General features: G+C 52.5%; 3 protein-coding genes across 16 annotated transcripts in view; all 3 read left to right on the top strand.

Moving 5' to 3' along the window:
- LOC117645359 (kinase D-interacting substrate of 220 kDa B) overlaps positions 1-4,361 on the top strand; it is a 42,346-nt gene extending 37,985 nt beyond the window's left edge. For 12 of the 14 annotated variants that reach the window (XM_034385491.1, XM_034385492.1, XM_034385490.1 and 9 more), the window contains one exon: positions 329-4,361. In XM_034385491.1, the coding sequence (XP_034241382.1) occupies positions 329-1,422 (1,094 nt within the window). In that variant the 3' untranslated portion in view covers positions 1,423-4,361. The remainder of the gene's footprint in view (positions 1-328) is intronic. The other 2 variants (XR_004587725.1, XM_034385496.1) reach the window with 2 other exon arrangements.
- A 1,095-nt stretch (positions 4,362-5,456) lies between these two features.
- On the top strand, positions 5,457-19,533 carry LOC117644726 (kinesin-like protein KIF12). Its single transcript, XM_034384340.1, has 14 exons — positions 5,457-5,698; positions 13,393-13,567; positions 14,139-14,378; positions 15,344-15,626; positions 15,695-15,789; positions 15,862-16,006; positions 16,080-16,201; positions 16,430-16,534; positions 17,063-17,204; positions 17,458-17,665; positions 17,757-17,973; positions 18,135-18,229; positions 18,316-18,453; positions 19,371-19,533. Exons 1-14 carry the CDS (start codon positions 5,457-5,459, stop codon positions 19,531-19,533), a joined length of 2,370 nt encoding a protein of 789 aa, XP_034240231.1.
- On the top strand, positions 19,375-20,805 carry LOC117645409 (cathepsin L1-like). Its single transcript, XM_034385599.1, has 3 exons — positions 19,375-19,533; positions 19,645-20,101; positions 20,188-20,805. The coding sequence occupies exons 2-3, from the start codon at positions 19,649-19,651 to the stop codon at positions 20,746-20,748; spliced, it is 1,014 nt and encodes a 337-aa protein (XP_034241490.1). The 5' UTR covers positions 19,375-19,533; positions 19,645-19,648; the 3' UTR covers positions 20,749-20,805.
- Positions 20,806-20,900: the final 95 nt, after the last annotated feature.

Here is a 20,900-nt window from a genome sequence, read left to right on the forward strand (position 1 = left end):
GCTTTCAACAGCACTCTACTCATTTTTTATTATTTTTTTGCCACATTGTTTGACTGTTAATGTTATTTCTTTTGTTCATTTTTCAAAGTTGATTTTCCCTAGGTTTTTCTGCCAAATCTTGTTTATGAAATTATGGTTTGACAAACCTTGACGATCCTAGTGTTGTGCCCATAATAAGACAATTTTAGAAAAAGGAGTGTTTAAAAAAAATTAAATCAATATGTTCTGTACTGAACAAAAAACTTTGAATTTCATTTAAAAATTTGCTTCTCATTTTCCTTAATTACTATGGTATGTCTAAATTCCTTGTTTCTGGTTCTCTTTTTAGATTTTGCCCGCCTGGGACATCGTGTACGAAGCGTAAGCCAATGCAGTAGCTTGATGGATAGAGAGGAGACCGAGGTAGTGATGCTTCAGTCCTCACCACTACATCCATATCACTGGCAGGCAGTGGCCATGGGATCCAGCCACGAAGCAAACCTGGACACTTTAAGTATTACAAGCTTCTGTGAGGCGCCTCTCGGGACAACACTTAGGAAGAACTCATCCGCAGCAGATTTAATGAATAAGCCGCCAATCCAACCTTTAAGTGTTAATAATCACAGTGGGTTGGTCAATCAAAGAACAAGTTCTCAAGGGTCTCTGGTTTTAAGAGCATCTAATTCAAATTCTCCGCAACTTGCATCCCAGAGAAGGCCCTCCTCTCTGATTGTAGATGAGCATCTCACCCCACCTTCTGCAGCACCTCCCCTAGCAGCTGTGAGATCTCTCTCTGCCGATGAACGCATCGAGCGGAAACCATCTATTGGTAGGAATAATGTAAATATGTCATCTCGACGTTCCCGTAAAAAGAGCCGTGAGGAAATGTTGGCTCGTTCAGTCTCTCCTTCTTCTAGCTTAGAGAAGTTAAATAGGCTTAAAGAAAAGATCTTGCGTTCTGTCCCAAGACCTGGACAGGATGTTGTGCTGTCCATTGAATCAAAAAGAGATACCTTTGATAGCGATGATGAAAATACACCTCTCGTTTCTGAACTTAATTCTCCTGTGAGGAGCCATAGTGGCAAGAATGATTTTGCTAATGGTGCATTTGGAGATACAGGCAGTGCATCTGGAAGTAGTGAGGTCTCTCCAAGCACTCCTATTTCTCCAATTATAGTTTTAGGATTAGCTGGGGAAGGGATTAAGAGCAAGTCAGGGTCAGCCATTTCACTAACTCAAATGGTGGATAATCAAGGCGGCGTTGGGAGTGGAGAAGGCAAGTCCTGGAGCGGATATGGTGGCGGAGATTCTTTCAACGATATGGACATGACCCCACATCGTTCATCTCCAAGTCATCTGTCAAGACAAGATGCTCTTGATAATAATAAAGCAGACAACAGTAAAGTAGATGAAGATTGGACAAATCCAGAAACCTCTGTTTGATGGGAAATGGTGCAATTTAATTGTTGCAAAGCAGAAGCCATCTTACTCTATGTCCTTGAAAAATAGAAGGGTGGGACCAATTCATTTTCTAAAGGATAACACTCACTGCTATTTTCAATTTGGATCTGCTTTTTTATGAAAGGCTTCTCTCCCTCACAACTGATTACTGATCCATCACGACCCGCTTTGAAAGATGGTACACTTCGGTACACTTCAGTCTCTTTATTGATCTTGAACCGTAGGATTGATGCCTGTTTTTCTCCTTTGAGTTATTATTTATGGCTGTGATAGAAGTGAACAAATGAAGTGGCTGTAAAGTTAGATTTTGTGTACCTTGCAAGAGTCATTCCTGTATTTACATCAATATTGAAATTTATTTTAATAAGGTATGTCCTAGGACTCGGAACAACCTTATGGTGTGTACAGAGCCAATTAGTGATGTGATTTCAGTTTCCATTATTGTTTCTAATCAACACTCCAGAAAGCATTTAATGTTGAGGCTCGGCTTATGTATGGAATTGATGAAAGTCTTTGTGTTTCCAAAGAAAATGTGATCTGAAGTGTTGATACTGGTAGCTTTAAGGGCTTTTAAAGCTCATTTCATTCCAAATTGTTTGAAAACCAAAGCCATAATTATTTTGCTGAATATTATTTTTGTTGAGGGAGCTCAGAAGAGTACCGTATTCATAATGTGTATAATAATCTTACCTAACAAATCTTGTGTGGATTCTTTTAATGTTTTGCTATAGGATCTTTACCCCATTTTTAATTTGCGTCGTTATGATTGCACTTCTTCAGAAATTGTTGAAAATTTGTATTCAAAACCAAACCCTTATCTAAAATGACTTGAGAGATAATTGTTTCCACTTTTTCATGGCAAAGAGTCCCAAAGAAAGTTGCACACAATGTCTCTTGCCTCCTTTTATGAATTCAAGGGTTGTCTCGCTATGCCTTAGTACTATTGTAAATAATTTCAGGTTCCATGAGCTCATGTTAGAGCACGTACTTAGCGGGATAAAATCTTTAGGACTGAATGTACTAGTTCAGAGAGAAGAAAATGTGATTCGAATGTGATCCTGGGGATATAGTAACTGGTGGAAATGAGGGATGTTTTGCTGGTGTTTTTTCTTTTTAATGTTTCGAAAAGTAAGACTGCTGAAACATGGTTCTTTTATTGTTTTAATTGTGGCACTTGCTTTTCTTTTTCCACTGTGGGTGAAAAAATTGTCTTTAATAGTATCCACCTGTTATCTATTAATAATGTTGATGTCTTTATACCAGTAGCATTGTCTTTTGATGTTACTGTATTTTTGTTCTCTTGAGCTCATTGTTTGAGTTACACAGTGTTCTGGTTTAGTGCATTGTAACAATCTTTCAAGTTTCATGCTTAGCTACAAAATTATGTAATGTCTTGACAGTGCCTCTGTAATGACTTCCATTATGTGTGCTTCATTGTTTTTATCATCTTCATAATGCTTTGGTGACTAACACATGTTACCAAGTTTGAGTGACAAATCTTTCACCATTTAGGTGTGAAATGTACTTACATTGAACTTTTATAACAATTGTTACCACTATTGTACCAGTATGGTGCTATGCGGGTCATTGAATTAAAACTCTAGTTAGCAATACTGTTTTTAAAGTATGTTTGAAAGAATTTGTGTATCCCTCACCTGTGTTCGTTAAGTAAAAATGAAGAGGTTTACTTTTGGTGTCGATAGTATCCTTTCTTTTCATTTAGCACTACTAGATAGAGCAAAATAGAACCCAGTGTAGTAAGGCCAATATCTTGATGAGTGACAATAAGATTTTATCAAGTGCTTGTTAGTTTGTTACCTTCTTTGGTCAAAGTATGCTCATGTTAGTATACTGAATTGCAACGGTAGAAATCAGCACACATTACCTGTGAACTGGAGAGGAGACTCGAGTTGAAACTTTAAGACTTGTGAGTACAGATTTTAACTTGTGTTATGTGTATACTAGATAAACAATTTTGTATTTATTAAATTGGTTAAAGAAGATATCCTTTTACAAAAGTGTACATCTTCATTCACCACATGTTTGCAATGGATGATGCTCAACATAAACAATTGTTATAGTTAATATTCTAGATTTTTCTCTTTGTTTCACAGAGAAAAAATTGAAACTATTTTGTGAGTAATACACAAACCAAAGTTCATGTGATTACTCTTTGAACACTTCTATTATCAACAGAATTACTATTATAATGTGAAACCAATGTAATTTTCGTGATCCAGTGATTTAGATCTAGCCTAAATCTGTGTGCATTTGAAAGCTTTTTCTTGTGTTCTGTTGCTTCCTATTTTAGTTTAATTTCTCTATTTGTATTACACTTTAATTTTTTCTTTATTAGTCCTCTAAAAGATATGTATTTGTTGGCTGTATGCTCAAAGTTGTTGTTTTAACTGTTAGGTATTGTTGTTACAAAATACCTCGAGAGCTTACAATTTTGTTATGATCAGTATTATCACTTATTTTGTTACAGTGCTCTGCTCATTACTCTTTAAGCCCTTGCTCTCTCTGTAGCTTTACCGGTATGTTCCCAGAAACGCACAAATGACTGTACCTCCTCATTTTATTATCTCTAATGAATGGAGTGCCTCTTGTGAGTGCTTTAAGACCCATAATTTGCTTTAAGTTTGCTTCTTACGTGGTTTTACTTTGAATATGATACATGACTAGCACTGTGCTGATATTTTAAAAACTTCACCAATTACCAGACTTAATTAATGAGGTTTATCTCGATTTGAATAGTTTGAGTGCATGCTTTTAGGTAGGTGCCTTCCTCCCCTTTTAGTACTCTAGGAAAGAGATAATGTGTTAGATGTGTTAGATAATAGGTCTGTTATGTGATGATTATTTTGAGAAATGAAAGCTATTGTATGTACTTAAAAATAAAGGTCTATATATTTGACGTTCCTTTGATTTTTTTTTTCCAAGCCTTCTTGCTTTATTCCACAACCTACTTTTAAACTTGAAAACAAAACTGGACACGCGTTGACAGCGTCAAAGAAAGAACAGGTGGGGAATGGCAAGGGTGCTGTGGGGGTGGCGATGCGAGGCCAATGAACTTGCCTCCCCTTCCCCCGAAGGGAGTGGAGCAGGGGGAGGGCAGTGGGACACTGTGAGACGGGAAAAAGGGGAAAATAAAAATAGGGAAAGAGGGGGCGAATTGGCGTCCGTGCTCCGCGCACGCGAGCAGCCGCCAGTAAAGCACTAAAGCACTAAGAATGCTCGGAATCGCCGGCACTCAAACACGAATATGATGGGCTAGACCTCAGATGATCGCCACATGGTGGTTACAGCGCGACAGCCGTATCCCCGGCCCGCCATACAATTCATGGATCCTTGTAAACACAGAAAAGCCCATCTGATTTCTGCACATCGCTGCCGTCGCTCTGTCTCTCTCGCACTCGTGCGACGTTGCTTGCGGGTGCGAGAGAGACAGAGCGTCGCACCGCTGTGCGGGACGCGGGACCTTCCAGGCCCTTCGGGCGGCGCGTGCAGTTTCACAGTTTGGCACTGCCACTGCACCTGCCCACCTGCAGAGCGCGCTTCGATCGCGTGGCGGCGCGTGGCGCTTGGCGCGAGGCGCCCCGCTGGAGTCCTACCCTCCCCGATAGCCGCCCCGCCGCGCCCCGCCGCGTGGCCAGCTAATGTTGTGGCCGGGCCGCCTTGCCTTGCCTCGCCTCGCCTCGCCGCGGCACTCCAGCGAGCCATCAGTCGATGTCCGGTCAGCGAGTGCGCCGCGCCGCGAGGGCCGCGACGGGGACCGCGACGGGGACCCCGCAGGCAGCCGCCAATCCATACCGCGCGACCGCCGCGACCACCACCATGCCAGCCTTGACCGCCGACCCCAGGACGACGCCGACCCCCGCCGTGGCCGCCGTGGCTACAGCGCTGAGATGATGCTGCGCGCCGTGCGGCGACGGCCTCGGCCCTGAGGCGCCCTGAGGTGCCCCCAGGTGCCCCGAGGCTGACGGCAAGGGTATCGCGTGTCCGAGGCCGGCGGCATGCCGGCGGCGCGCGGTAGCCAGAGCCCCACGCGCGGGAAGAGCAACAAGGCCAAGAAGTCGCCCTCGCCCGGCCGCGGCGGCGGCAGCAGCAACAGCAGCGTCAACGGCAAGGACGACCTCGACGGCATCGAGGGCCTCGGCGTGGTCGGCAACGGCCTGGCCAACGGCCTGGCCAAGGGCGGACTCGGGAACCCCCCGCCCGCCGCGCAGAGGGCCAGGGTCGCCACCAGCGGCAGCGAGTGAGTACCGGCCCTTTCCCTGAAAGCAATACAATGAATGCCTCTTGTTTATGAGAAGCGGGCCATGCTGCGTTGGCAAAGACATGCAGACAGATTCGCTTGGGTTTAAAAATTGCTCCCACGTGGTGTCGGTTTCTGGCCGCGGCTGTCACGCCAGTGAGAATGTGGTGGACTGGAAGCAAAGAGGCAGTCAGAAAATAACGCCACCAGGAAATGCCCGCGGTCCGGCTCCAGCGACCGCGCCAGCCCGAGCGCCCGCTCTTCGGCGGGTAGGCAACCCGACAACAGGCGTGCGTTCGGATTGCCTACCGCGCGCACGGCAGGCGCGCTTCCTGTTTCTCTCTCTCCTTCCCCGCCTCTCCCGCCACGACTCGACTCGGGGGGCGTGCTCGGCGTGCTCGGCGTGCTCCGAGGTCAGACAGGCGCCTTTCGCCCATTCACTCTGCCGACCTACACACTGCCATTTGTGGGCCCGATTCACGAGGATCGCTCCGTCTCTGTCGCACTCACGGGCCGCCCCGCAGGTGCGCGACAGAGACAGACTTCCTCGGAATAGAGCCGTCGAATGGAAATGGCGGCTGCAACGCAACGGAATTTCCCCCCAGCCGCGAATTTCGGTGCGGTGCTTCGCAGTGTGGGCAGCAGCGTGGGCGAGGCGAGGCCAGTCCGGGGAAATAAGGAATGGTCCCGTTGAGTACTATGCAAATTATTGACCTTGAACCCTTCCTGCGGCCGCCCGGGGAGTAGAAGTGAGCTTGCACAGGGGATTCCCCGCTAAGTCTCACTCCGTCACGCAGTCGTAGTGTAGTAGTCATGGGCCGGTCTTTCTGGCCGATCGGTTTTCTGGCTACTCAGTATTCAGCAGTCTGTCTGCATGTCGTCCGCCTGGTTGTTGTTGGTGTTGTTGTTGTTGTTGTTTGTTGTTGTTGCTGCTGTTATTGTTGTGTTGTTGCTGTTGCGCGTGTTGCTCCTGGAAGTGGATGAGAAATTGCGCAGAGCTTCGCCACTCGATGGTGGTAGATGGTGGCGGTGGCCTTGCCCGGCCAGCGAGTCGACGGGGTGCTCGGTCACCCTAGGTCACGCTGCGCCATTCGAACCCCTTTGGCGCCAAAGCCAACCTAACCCAACCAGACTGATGGCGGCGGCGGCCTTGTCGGCCTTGCCCGAGGTGGTCGCCCCTTCGCTGTCAAGCGCCGCGAATCCCGGCCAGTGGTGCGTTCGCGGTCGTTTCGGCCCGCCGCCGCTGCGGCCGCGGATTCCGAGCTGTCTCTCTCGCACCCTGACGGGACGGCCCGTGAGTGCGAGAGAGACAGAGCGACGGAACGATCCCGCTGTCCCCGCCACACACGCGTCGCTGATAAATTGAGGCGATAGCGGGCCGGGCCAATAGGCTGAGCACCGCGGTGGGCGCGGGCCGTGCCATTAGGGCTCGCACCTTGCGCGGGCTGCTTTGGCCACCGTGCCCCCCCCCCCCCCCACGTCTCTCTCCCTCTCTCTCTCTCTCCTGTTGTTGGCGCCATTGCAACACTAGACGCGCCGTGATGGCCGGAAGGGTGGCAGCAGTTCGTTGCCTGCCAATGGCGCCAGTGGCCCACTCGCTGAGATTCTGCATTTTTTTTAATTTTTTTTTTTTGGGCCTTTCTGGTTTGCAGAGGCATTGCTGTGGTTTGCACGGACCGACTGCTGTAGTTCTAGAACAGTTCCAGGACTCTAGGTAGGACGGCGTACGCTGTTGCGGTGTACTACCAAACACTCCGCAAACCAAAAACATAATTAAAAACTGAAAAAAAGACTACTGCTTCATCGGTGGCCGGCGGCAACATTCTTCGTCTTTTTTTTCGGCAGTGTGGCTCGTCACCGTAATAGCGAGGAATTAATCAGCAAAGTCAAACACAAAAGCGAAGGACAGGGGGGCCGCTCAAATAGGGGGCAGCGAAAAAGTGGGATGGGGGGATGGGGGGGGGGGCCTTCGCGCCTTCATGAACCCTCTCCTATCGCTCGGCGGGGGCACGCGCGACACAGTCTGCCGCAATGGACACCGGTTCGACTATCACCGATACCATCGTGTGGTTTATTTCGCTGCCGGTCTTTGTAGCGAGGATAATAAAAAAACGAAACGACAAAAGGGGAGCTTATGTGTATGAAGGGGAAAGGGGGGGCGACGAGGATGATCGCTGCGCGGGGGGTCGTTTGGGGGCGGCTTCGTGTGTGTCTGTGTGTGTGTGTGTGACTGCGTGTCTGTGTGTGTGTAGTAGTAGAAGAGAGGGTAAGAAGAGGGTCGAAGCATTGATTGAGGTGACGTCGCTGCGTGTCAATGTCAGGATGACGCTACATGGCGTGACGGACCGCACCGCGTCGTCAAAAACGGCGAAACGTGACGAGCGGCGAAAAACGTGACGAGCAATGTGACGAGCAAACGTGACGACGTGACGGCCGAGCGAACGTGGTGACGGCGGTGCGATGGGATCGATGTGCAAAGTCGATGTGGCAACGCGATGTCACCGCGGCTTCTGTTTGCGCGGCAAGGCTCATGGGAGATCGCGACGTCACACGGACGACACTTCAAAAAAATGATCATGTTATCTTCTTTACAAAAAAAAAATTATTTTTTAATATAATTTTTTTCTTTATAAAAACTTACATTTTTTTGCACTATAGAAACTAGTGTAGAAAGAGCTTTTTTTCCCACTCCTCGGTGCAAGGCTTGCCGAGTATTTGTGTTTCCCCCGTCGGTTCGTAATGGTCTTGTTTGCAGCCAGGGCCCGACCGCCACGCCGACAGCTGGGTGGGCCTCGGCCTTCGGTTCGGCAGGCCTTCGGTGCCTTCGGGCACGGCTAAGTGATTGGAAGCCGATTCGGCCTGCCGGACAGACAGCTTTGCGCGCGCTTTGGAACATTCTGTTATTGTTCGGCTGCCTCGGTACGCAGCCAGAAAACTTTTTTAGCAGATGATACCTTTACTCAGAAACATACCTAAAACTACAACTAAAAGACACATAAAGGTGTCAGCTAGCTTTTACTCGAGAGTCCAAAAACCAAGTGCGTATCCTAACAATATAATAGGGGCTGGCTGCCGGGGCGGGCTGGTGCGTCTGTGCCTGCGGCGCAGCCTGCGCGGAATTCGACAATGGCACCCCTCCTCGCGCGCGACGGCCTGGGCGCAACATTCACAATCCCTCCCCGCTACAGCGCACAAAGGACTCAGCTTTTAAATACTATCTTTGGAATGAACCCATACTACACCGTAGAAGAAAACCAAACGAGTATCATCTGCTTTCATTAACGTTCGTTGAATGAGATTTTTTTAAAAAAATAACCATTTTCTTTCCCTCTCTTCTTGTTCCCTGACTGATGCCGATGACGAGTGCGTGCGGTCGAACATTTTTCATTAACTTATAAAAAAAGTGCGTGTGCTTGTGGTGAGTGATCGTTTCCACTGCGGGAGTGTTCCCTTTCGCGTCCTTACCTTGAGCTCGCGTGGGACTTCGAGTGAGACTTCCCCCACCCTCTTTCTTTTCCCCGGCCCGTGACTCGCCGTGCTTTGCCTCCGGGGTGCCCCTGCCTGCCGTGGCACTGGACGGACGCGCCTGGACTCACTGCCGCCTCCCCCCTGCCCCCTCCACTTACCCCCGGGCCCCCGGGCCCCCGCCACGGCGCGGCCAGGACACGGCCACGGCCGCGTCAAGAATTTATGAACCAAACGGTTTGACTGCAGCCTTGCACCCCGAGCTGACTTAGACCTTGAGGGGGGCGTGGCGGGGGGCGTGCTGGACGTCGAGGCCCGTGTCTGTGTGAGTGTGTGTGAGTGTGTGTGTGCGCGCGTGTGTGGGCGTGTGCCGACGACTCCACTCACGCCCCCCGAGTCCCTGCCCTATTCTGGTATATGCATACGTCAGAGCCGTCAGGGCGTCGGACTGCCCACAGTCCGTCTGGGGCGTCGGCGTCACGGCGGCGTCACGGCGCCGACTTGGAGGGCGGGTCAACGGCCTAATTTAGACCGAAGACCGGACTTTAAATGAACCATGCACCCACGTGTGCTGGCGCCGCCATCGCCACGTGATCAGACCGCAACAAGTCACGAAAATAAATGCTTTTTTTTGTGGAAATGGGCGTAACCCACTATTGATTTTATAGCAAAGGTGTTTCGGGACGAGCGTTTTTTTTTCGCAGTGTCGCCGCAAAGCCCGTCGTTGGCCAGTGCTCAAGGGCACAATTAGGTAGACCACAAGGGCGTGCTCGGCGTGCAGGAGTCCGAAAGGCGCGCACTGTCCACAAGGAGTACGTATCGACCCGTGCATGGCACCGGGGCACCGTGGCGCCAGCAGGGCCGCGACAGCTGCGTCGCCCGGCGTGTCACACACCGTCAGGGTGCAGCGGTGACGCAAGCGGTGACATTGTGACGTCACCGGTCATCCAGGGGTTGCGCAGTCGAGGCTTCGAAATGTTTGCCGTGCGATGATAAGCGGAATCAAAATACCACTGTGACCTAGTTGAAACTAATTTCGGTTTTCCTGGAAGCACTCTGCAGGGGACAGGCTGTGCTGTTTTGCCTTAGTGAAGGCGGTCTCGCGCTCCCCCGCCCCTAAAAAAACGTTGTCAAAAGTGACAAAAGACTCGGTCGGTTCGACGCGTGTCGCCCGCCGGAAGTGGGTGCCGGAAGACCAGAAGTGGCGCGGTTCGGCCGGAACGACGGAGCGACCGTGTCGGCATTAACCCTCGCGAAAATGGTGGCCAAAACTCTAGACCAGTGGTTCTCAACCTCAACCTCGCGACCCCAAGTGGGGTCGCGAAAAAATTTTAAGGGGTCGCGGTGAGGTAGCTGGGGTCGTGTTTTGGGCCGATTTTAAGCAGCCACTGCGTCTGATCTGAGGCGGGCATTTTGCTCCCTCAACGGGCAATTGGTCTTTGGACCTTCCTTTTGCATGGCTTTGTTACGGAGTGTGATTATCAGTCTTAGTTTGGGAGCAGTATTGTCTCAAAGTTGGCCGAAACGCTCAGAAATGTCTTTGAAAAACCGTTGTGACTGTTTTGGTCAACTTTGAGACGATACTGCTCCCAAACTAAGACTGATAATCGCATTCCGTAACAGAGGCATGCTAAAGGAAGATCCAAAGAACAATTGCCCGTTGAGGGAGCAAAATGCTCGGCTCGGATCAGACGCAGTGGCTGCTTAAAATCGACCCAAAACATGATTTTTCAAAGACATTTCTGAGCGTTTTGGCCAACTTTGAGACAATACTGCCCCCAAACTAAGACTGATAATCGCACTCCGTAACAGAGGCATGCTAAAGGAAAGTCCAAAGACCAATTGCCCGTTGAGGGAGCAAAATGCCCGCCTCGGATCAGACGCAGTGGCATGCTAAAGGAGGGGTCCCGTGGGGTCGCGAAACTTTTCCTGGGGGTCGCGGAAATTTTTGGCTACAAATTTGGGGTCGCGAGCCGAGAAAGGTTGAGAACCGCTGCTCTAAGTGGACCACGACCTCTTGAAACGAAACTTCACACCCCGTGCACGTCAGCAGCCAGACAGACAGATACGTGGGTGATTTGACTATCTTGTTTCAAGATAAGGGTACTTCACCCCTTCGAAGTATTCCATCTGGTAGGTCGAAGGCGCTTGGAACATGTGTTATCTTGTTCCAAGACAATGTGTATTTCCCTTGTAACTCTGTTACGTGCTGTACAGGGACGGCAAAACAGCTCTTGGGAATTCGTCCACATTCCTTCGGGTTCTAGGAAAATTTCCTGGGAACCGATTCCAGGATTTACCTTGGGACGCCTGGCAGCGGCAGCGTGCTGCTCGCCTGCGAGATAGGCAACTCGGCGCATGGGAGTCACCGCATTGCCTACCCTCGACTTCACAGGGGCTTCCAGACACTTTTTATTTTTATTCCTTCCTAAACCCACCAATCAAAAAATTCAAAGATATGTTTTTAAAAGATACAGTTAAAATCGAGTACGCTTGGTATGCTTTCTTTTTTTCTGAGTGCCGTCGGAGAGGCAGCTATATCCAGGTTTGCCAATAACGATGTCGAGTGCGGCAGTGCGGCCATAGACTCGCGAAAATGGAGCCGAAGAGCGACGCGGTATGGCGCGGTGCGAAGACGGCGCCTTTGTGTGCAGCTGTGCGCTGCCCTTCCCGCCCTTTCCTTCCCGCCCTTTCCTTCCCGCCTTTTCCTTCCCGCCTTTTGCCTTCCCGCCCTTTCCTGCCCTTCCGCAAGGCGGTGCCTCGATACCTCGGCGTTGCCTTGGCGTTGCCCGTCATCCAGACAAATGGGTTGAGCCCTCGGCCTTGCGTCTCATTCACACCGACACGTCCCCTATGGGAACGGAGTGCACGCAGGCGCATAGTGAGCCGAATCTGGAGAGAGATAGTGACGAGGAAATAATTTCTGTTCGTCGGCGCCACGTCTATTTACGGAAAAACGATGAGTAAGCTTCCTACGTGAGTCGATTTTTTTCACCTCTTGAACTAAGTCAGCGGTTCTCAACCTTTCTCGGCTCGCGACCCCAAATTTGTAGCCAAAAATTTCCGCGACCCCCAGGAAAAGTTTCGCGACCCCACGGGACCCCTCCTTTAGCATGCCACTGCGTCTGATCCGAGGCGGGCATTTTGCTCCCTCAACGGGCAATTGGTCTTTGGACCTTCCTTTAGCATGCCTCTGTTACGGAGTGCGATTATCAGTCTTAGTTTGGGAGCAGTATTGTCTCAAAGTTGGCCAAAACGCTCAGAAATGTCTTAAAAAATCATGTTTTGGGTCGATTTTAAGCAGCCACTGCGTCTGATCCGAGGCGGGCATTTTGCTCCCTCAACGGGCAATTGTTCTTTGGATCTTCCTTTAGCATGCCTCTGTTACGGAATGCGATTATCAGTCTTAGTTTGGGAGCAGTATTGTCTCAAAGTTGACCAAAACAGTCACAACGATTTTTCAAAGACATTTCTGAGCGTTTCGGCCAACTTTGAGACAATACTGCTCCCAAACTAAGACTGATAATCACACTCCGTAACAAAGGCATGCTAAAAGAAGGTCCAAAGACCAATTGCCCGTTGAAGGAGGACGAAATACCGCCTCGGGTCAGACGCAGTGGCTGCTTAAAATAGGCCCAAAACACGATTTTTCAAAGACATTTCTGACCGTTTTGGTAAACTTTGAGACAATACTGCTCCCAAACTAAGACTGATAATCACACTCCGTAACAAAGGCATGCTAAAGGAAGGTTCAAAGACCAATTGCCGGTTGAGGGAGCAAAATGCCCGCCTCGGATCAGACGCAGTGGCTGCTTAAAATCGGCCCAAAACACGACCCCAGCTACCTCGCCGCGACCCCTTAAAATTTTTTCGCGACCCCACTTGGGGTCGCGACCCTAAGGTTGAGAACCACTGAACTAAGTGCTACGCATGAGAGCAAAAATTAAATATTATTTTTCAGTGTGGAATTTTTACCGTTTTTGACTACTGCTGACGGAGCGTAGAGGGAGGGGCAGAGGGTGCGTTGGGACGCTTTGGCTAATGCGTTTGTAATTGACCGCTTACCGCCGTTCTGCCGCCGTTCGCCCGTTTAGTGGGTCGAGGTCGAGGGACTTGGGGGATGTCGAGGGGGTGGGGGAGGACCCGCTCTGGGTGTGCCTTTTTTGGCTAACCACGCAATGTCAAAGTTTTTGATTGAGGTCTGGAGCGTGACTTTGCTTTGCTTGCAGCCGGTCCGGCGGCTCGCTGTCGGACAGCCCCGAGGATGCGGCCCGGCCCGCGCCGCCCGCGCCCAGCGGCGAGGACAACATCAACGTGGTGGTGCGGGTGCGGCCGCTCAGCCAGAAGGAGAGCAAGGCCAAGGACAACTTCGTGGTGCAGTTCCCGGGCAACGGGCAGCTCCTGGTGAGTCGTCCAGTCCGCCGTTGAATGACCTCCCTTCGCGCCACGTGGCGCCTCACGAATATTTCAGGCGTCACTACGACTCGTACTACGATTGATGTGCCGTCCGTCCGCCCCACTGCGAGACCGCCCGAGACTCCGAGGCGGCGGCCCTGCGGTCGGCCAGCAGACCGATTCCGAGAGTCGCTCTGTCTCTCTCGCACTCATGGGGCGTTCTCATGGGTGCGAGAGAGACAGAGCGACGAAGAGGACTCTCGGATCTGTCGGCCAGTGGCGTGGCGTGCGTAGGTCGCGAGCCCCGCTGAACGGGGAATCGGCCGACTAGTCGTTTGCGGTGTGGGGTCGAGGAACCCCTCCACGCATAGTATCACTTTGGCGGGGCGTGGGGTGGGCGTACTATGAAAATGACATTTTTTCCTTTTGTAAAATAAATTACATATATCCGCAAGTTTTCTTTTTATTGAAAAAATAAATAAATTTGTATATGATGCAATTTTTTTTTAAATTTGGTGGAAAGGACTTGACCTTTACATGGTGGGGGTTAACTGGAACTGTCTTCCTGCACCTGTTGCAGCTGGAAGGCGGTCCCGTGCCGGCCGGCGGTTCGAGCCCCGGCGCCGGCAATGCCAGCAAGTCGCGCCTCTTCTCGTTCAACGCCGTGTTCGAGCCCGGCGCCACCCAGGAGGACCTGCTCAACTACTCCGGGGTGCGGCGCCTCATCAGCATGGCCGTGGAGGGCTTCAGCTGCACCGTCTTCTGCTACGGCCAGACGGGCAGCGGCAAGACCCACACCCTCACGGGGCCGCCGGGGCTGGTGGGTGTTCACTTCATTTCGGTTCCGTTTCGCGAGGCGGCGGCTGTTTGATTTGCTTTTGAACTCGGTTCACCTCCCCCCTCTCCATTCCCCTTTCTCCTCCGAGCATTTCACGGCCAATGTCGCGCCGAGCCGCGACGTCAGCAAATCAATGCTGCGCTGCGCCGCTGTCCTCGTGGGGAATTATGTAAAGCATTGATTGACGATCCGACCCAGCCGGGCTAGCCGAGCCATGCTCAGCCTTCTGCCCCCACAAAGGTCAGGGCGTCAGCGCGTCTCAGGGGCACACACGTCCGTCCGCCTGTCCGTCTGTCTGTCCGTCCGCCTGTCTGTCTGTCTGTCTGTCCCATGTCCTCTCCCCACTCGAAGGAGTCCGCTGTGGTGTCGCGAAGTTGTGGTTTTCATAAACAACATCTTTTTCGAAACCAAAAGGAGACCAGTTAGCTGGCCAAAAGCTGCTCACACTGCTGTTCAATTTTTGTTTATTTTTTTATTTTTGGTGTGGGTACACACGAGGAACTTGAACTGATGCAAAGACGGCACGAATTCGAGTCCGCCGCGTCGCCGGACACAATGAGCCGCTATCTGTGGAAATGGCGGGAAATGGTGCGCCGGCGTGCCGCGGCGTGCCAACCCACGCCGATCGAAGACCGGACCGCCCTTCCCTGTCGGCTCACGCAATGGGCGCGATTCATCCTCGCCATGCCGGCCCGGCCAATCCTGATGACTGATTCCGGGAGTCGTTTTCGTCGCTCCGTCTCCCTCGCACCTGCACGGGACGGGGCGGGGCGGGGTGCGAGAGGGACAGAGCGAGCGCTCTATTTCGGGGTTGGCACCACCGCGTCAACGACGCGCGGGAACCGCGCCGCGTCAAGGTCACTGGGAAATTAGGCGGGCTGATGACGAGGCCTGCACTATAATTTCCAGTGATAACAGCGTATAGCCATGACGTCACCCGGTTGCAGTTTGACGGCACGGTGGACCCCCAGTCGCCGGACCACGGGCTGGTGTGCCGCTCCTTCCGGTTCCTCTTCGAGCAGCTCAGCGAGCGCGGCGACTTCCACTTCGTGCTCAAGGCCTCCTTCCTCGAGATCTACAACGAGAAGGTGATCGACCTGCTGAACCCGGGCTCGGCGCGCAAGCCGCTGGCCGTGCGCTGGTCCAAGAAGAGCCGCGGCTTCTTCGTCGAGAACCTCTTCACCGTGGACTGCGAGACGCTGGACGACCTGCTGGCCGTGCTGGAGGAGGGTGAGCAGTGTTGCCACTTACGGCTTTACGGTGTTATGTTGGTATTGACAAGGTGCATTTTCTCCCAGGGATGCGCAACCGGTCGATGGGGAGTCACGGCATGAACGACCACTCCAGCCGCAGCCACACGATCCTCACGGTGCACATCGCCGCCGAGAGACAGGTGGGCCCCGCGCCAGCAAACCGCTCACCATCCCCTCGGTCGCGCAGTAAAGGCCTGGCTTTCCTCTCCCAGGTGTCCGAGAACGGCGTGTTCATCTCGCGGCAGGGGAAGCTCAACTTCGTGGACCTCGCCGGCAGCGAGATGACCAAGAAGACGCACAGCGAGGGGAAGACGCTCGAGGAGGCCAACAACATCAACAAGAGCCTCATGGTGTTGGGTGAGTCGCGTTGCGTGACTGTACTGAAATCTAAGCTAGCGAAAGCTAACGGAAACTGTTCGGTCGTTTTCAGGGTACTGCATAGCCTCCCTCAGCGACCCCCGCAAGAAGGAGAAGGGGCACATCCCGTACAGGGACTCCAAGCTCACCAAGCTGCTGGCCGACAGCCTCGCCGGCAACGGCGTCACGCTCATGGTGCGTACAGTCACGCAACAGAAATCTCCTCGTCGATACCCCGCGCGCAGGGGATCGCCCGTGCGGCCGGCGTTGAAAGTCCCCTACGCACGGAGTATCGAAGCCTCACTAGGTTGGTCATTGACCGGCCGCGGCGGGCAGAGAGTGGCAAAAACCCACAGAAGCTACACTCATGAGTGGCGACTACTTGAAATTCGGTTTCGTCATGCTCGTTCTGATTGGCTGCAGATTGCGTGCATCTCCCCGGCCAAGTCCAACATCAGCGAGTCGCTCAACACGCTGCGGTACGCCGCCCGGGCCAAGAAGATCCGCACCAAGCCCGTTATCATGATGGTAAGAAAAGGCTTTTGTTTTTTGTTGACGGTAGTCGGTCGCAGATTGGCAAAGACTTTTTCCAAGAGTCACATGACACACGGTCGGTCAACGTTCTGGTGTGGACGTGGAGAGCAGTGGCTTCGCCGAATGCCCTAGCCAAGTGCTGGCGGACTCAAACAATCGCTCGTGAACAACGCGGTGTGTGTAAACAGGCGCCGGTCGATTCGGCCGACTGACGCGACGCACCTGGGCCGCGACCGCCGCGACGTACTTAGCGCATTAGTCGACATTAGTCGCCGAGCCTGGTGGGAATGTTCGATAACGAAATGGGCCGACCGTGATTATCGATTAGTCGAATGGCGCTACCAGGGCTCGTTAGCCTACCGCACGTGGGTGGGAATTGGGGTACCTCGGTCACAGACGATACGGAAATAAAGGTCTGCCTCGTTCAATCGAAACGAGACTAATTACTATGAGGCCTCAACTGTTTGGCCATCTTTGTTGAGCAAGCAGAGTGTTTGACCATGCTTGCCCGGCGTGCCGCAGGACCCCCGCGAGGCGCTGATCCTGAGCCTGAAGCGGGAGGTGGCTGCGCTGCAGAGCGAGAACGACCACCTGCGGTCGGCCATTCGCATCAACGGCGAACACTTCGGCACCAACGGCAGCGCCGAGGTGGCCCGGCCCAGCGGTCAGTGCCTCACACACACCCACAACTTGAAAACAAAATGCCCGCGCTGTGTTGAAAGGGTTGCCAACCTCAGTCTGCCTACCAGGCAATGTCTAGTAAGCAGGGTGAGGTTGGCAACACCCTCGACATGGGTGCCTTTCTCATAAGACACTGAAAATATGTTTTTGGCTTTGGTTGGAGACCCAATACATTTGCCGTCTGGAAAAGGACACATTTCAGTGTTTAAAAATAAGAAAGAACATTGATGTCCTAGGCTCCCCGCCCACCGTGGACCTGGAGCGCCTGGCCGAGCTGGAGGCCAACGAGCTGGCGGGGCTGGTGCAGCACTACATGCTGGAGAACGAGGCGCTGCGCAGGGAGAACTCGGACTTGTTCAGCACCAGGGACATCCTGATGCGCGACCAGGACCTGGTGTGCCGCGAGAACGAACGACTGCTCAAGAAGCTGGAGGACGTCAACTCGTGAGTGTCGCACCTAACCTCACCTAACCGTGCTGCGTGTGTTGTTTTGTGGCGGACTGTATTGACCGGACTGGTCGGCCTCTGCCCACAGGGTGTGCTGCCGTTCGCCCATCATCCCCGCCAGGCCCACCTTCTCCGGCGAGCTGCTCAACCTGTCGCTGGGCGGCTCGGACGGCGCGGCCGCCATGCCCTCGGGGATGCCGCCCCACGACCTCATGGCCAGCTCCACCAACGTGTGGGTGCACCCGCTCAACGGCAGCAACTACAGCGCCGCCAGCACCACCGCCCTGGCAGGACCCAAGTTCAAGGTAGTTTAATGTGACATTGAGAAAAGGAAACAGATATTTTGTCAATGGACTAAAGAGGCCTTCAAAACAGGGCAGAAAGAGTTAGAGAAAATTCCGTTTTTAATTACTGTAATATAAAATTGAGATGGGAAAAGACGATTTTGGCACTTTGCTGATTTCAGGCGGAGATCCTGGAGGGAAGGCATTCGGCCAAGCCACCCCACAGGCTGCCGGACTCCATCCAGAAGGAACTGGACAAGCGCAGGATCGGCAAAAGGTGGGACGGACGGACGGAAAAACATTGAAAAGGAATCGCCCCGGCCCGGCAGGAGCAGCCCTGAGAATGTCTCACCCCATTTCCAGCATGACCAACATTGCCGAGTCGTACCGGGACCGCAGCCACCAGCGCCACAACTCGTGGGACAGCTCCAAGGGCGCGGCGGCCTCCAACGGCGGCCCCGGCGACGGCCAAGGACTGCCCCAGACGCCGCCGCCCGCGCCGCCCGCGCCCCAGGCCGTGCTGGGCTGAGGCCGAGGCCGACTCCACCCTGGAGGAGCCCGGCGCAGACTGTGGCCCCGCACTGCATCCCCGCCGGCCGAGCCGCCGGCCGCCTGCTCAAGTGCAGGTGCTCGAGGACGCGTTGCACTCGCGTATGCGTGACGAAGCAGTGGTTCGGCTGGCCCGACACGCGATGCGCGAGCAGGCGCGAGCACCGCCACCCTGCGTGACAGACTGATGCGCAGACAATTATAGATAAGGACGAAACGGGTGATATTAAGTATGGCAAAAGTATTCGGCCCTAACCGTGGTGTCTTCCTGGACACGTTGCAAGTGTTTTGATTGGTTTTGATTTACCCCGCTTCTGTTAACGTAGACGAAGCGAGGCCCTCGACTTATGTGAAAACTTTACTCGCAGGCGCTGCGAGAGTGTTTAGATTGGCGTCGCGCGTCGGCTCGCCCTGATATGACTTGCAGAAGGACCCGGCAAAACACTCCTGCCCGTTTTGCAACAAAAGAAAACCATTTTTAACACGAGGAGACTATCAATATCTTGCGGCGGCGTTAGTAAAGTTTACCCATAGAATACTTTTTACAAAATTCTCACTTAACTACACTTTGTAAATTTTTATCTGTGTGGAAAATATGAACGAATTTTTATTCTTTGTAGTGTTTGTGAAGGGACCAAATAATTCTGTGGGTACTTCTCACTTAATGGAAACAGTGCTGGCATACCAAAGATGGTATGATATGTTTGTTTTTTAATATTATTAAGAATCGATTAATAAAAACTAGAAGAGTCAAAATTTGTTTGCTTTATCCAAATAGATTACGTCACAAACACGAACTCAAAAGTTGCCAGTAATCCAAACAACGCAAAATTCTATTGAATAGTCATACCCCAAAAATGGCCCTTTAGATTAGGGTCCGACCGACGATCGTTTCATCATGATGACGAAGAAAAAATTACTCAAACATCACTTTTCAAGGAACACTTCAGCGAAACAAATGAAAGATTACGAGACCAAGGTATAAAAGAGCCCAGACGCACTGCCAGAGCAGCATTCAGCTCCCCTGGATAGGTGAGTAGTACCTGCACTGTCTGGTCTGCCCAGCCGGCACCCCGCAGCGTACATTCGTACATTGGAGCGCCCGACCGCCCGCCTAACGCAGTGTTGCCCTCTCCGTTTCAGCATCATGAAGTTCCTCATCGTCCTCGCTGCCTTCGTGGCAGTGGCCACTTGCTGGTCCATCCCCTCCGAGGATGAGCTCGCCAACCACTGGCAGAAGTTCAAGGCCGAGCACGGCAAGACCTACGCCAACGAGGTCGAGGAGACCCACCGCATGAAGATCTTCAAGGAGAACGCCATCAAGGTCGCCAAGCACAACGCTCGCTTCGACGCCGGTGAGGTCACCTTCACCGTCGCCATCAACAAGCACGCTGACCTCCTCACCCACGAGGTTGTTGAGAGGCTCAACGGCTACCGTTCCCCCGTGAACAAGCCCGTCCGCGCCCTCCACAACGTGTCCGAGCCCGACCCCGAGCCCTTCCCCTGGCCCTGGAACAAGAGCGTCGACTGGAGGAAGAAGGGATACGTCACCGACATCAAGGACCAGGGCCAGTGCGGCTCCTGCTGGGCTTTCTCCACCGTGAGTAACACAATTTGAACGCTTTGAACGGCGGTTCGCCCCGGACCAACAAGGCTCTCTAACGCCATCCCTCCTTTGCTCTCCAGACCGGCTCCCTCGAGGGTGCTCTCTTCAAGAAGAACAAGAAGCTCGTCTCCCTCTCCGAGCAGAACCTGGTCGACTGCTCCACCGAGAACGACGGTTGCGACGGTGGTCTGATGGACTACGCCTTCGCTTACATCAAGAGCAACGGCGGTATCGACACCGAGGACTCCTACCCCTACACCGGTGTGGACGGTTCCTGCAGCTACTCCAAGGACAACAACGCCGGCACTCTGTCCAGCTTCGTCGACATCAAGCAGTTCTCTGAGAGCGACCTCCAGGACGCCGTCAAGAAGGTCGGCCCCGTGTCCGTCGCCATCGACGCCAGCAACTGGTCCTTCCAGATGTACAGCAGCGGCATCTACTACGAGCCCGAGTGCTCTAGCACCTCCCTCGACCACGGTGTCCTCGCCGTCGGTTACGGCAGCGACGGCCGCAACAAGGACTACTGGATCGTCAAGAACTCCTGGGGCACCTCCTGGGGTGAGAAGGGTTACATCAGGATGGCCCGCAACAAGAAGAACAACTGTGGTATCGCCTCCGAGGCTAGCTACCCCAAGGTCTAAGCACCTGGGTCATTGTTCTGAAAGTGCAATTTGATTGAAGAAAAACCAAATAAAATCTAGGTTTTCAACGAATAATAATCAGTTGACTGCTTTTTATCCTTTGCGCCCCTTCCCGAACCGCAAACACTTTGAATATAGTTTGAAAAGTAAGT

Source organism: Thrips palmi, unplaced genomic scaffold (assembly GCF_012932325.1).
Source record: "Thrips palmi isolate BJ-2018 unplaced genomic scaffold, TpBJ-2018v1 HiC_scaffold_18, whole genome shotgun sequence".
In the NCBI taxonomy this organism is placed as follows: domain Eukaryota; kingdom Metazoa; phylum Arthropoda; class Insecta; order Thysanoptera; family Thripidae; genus Thrips; species Thrips palmi.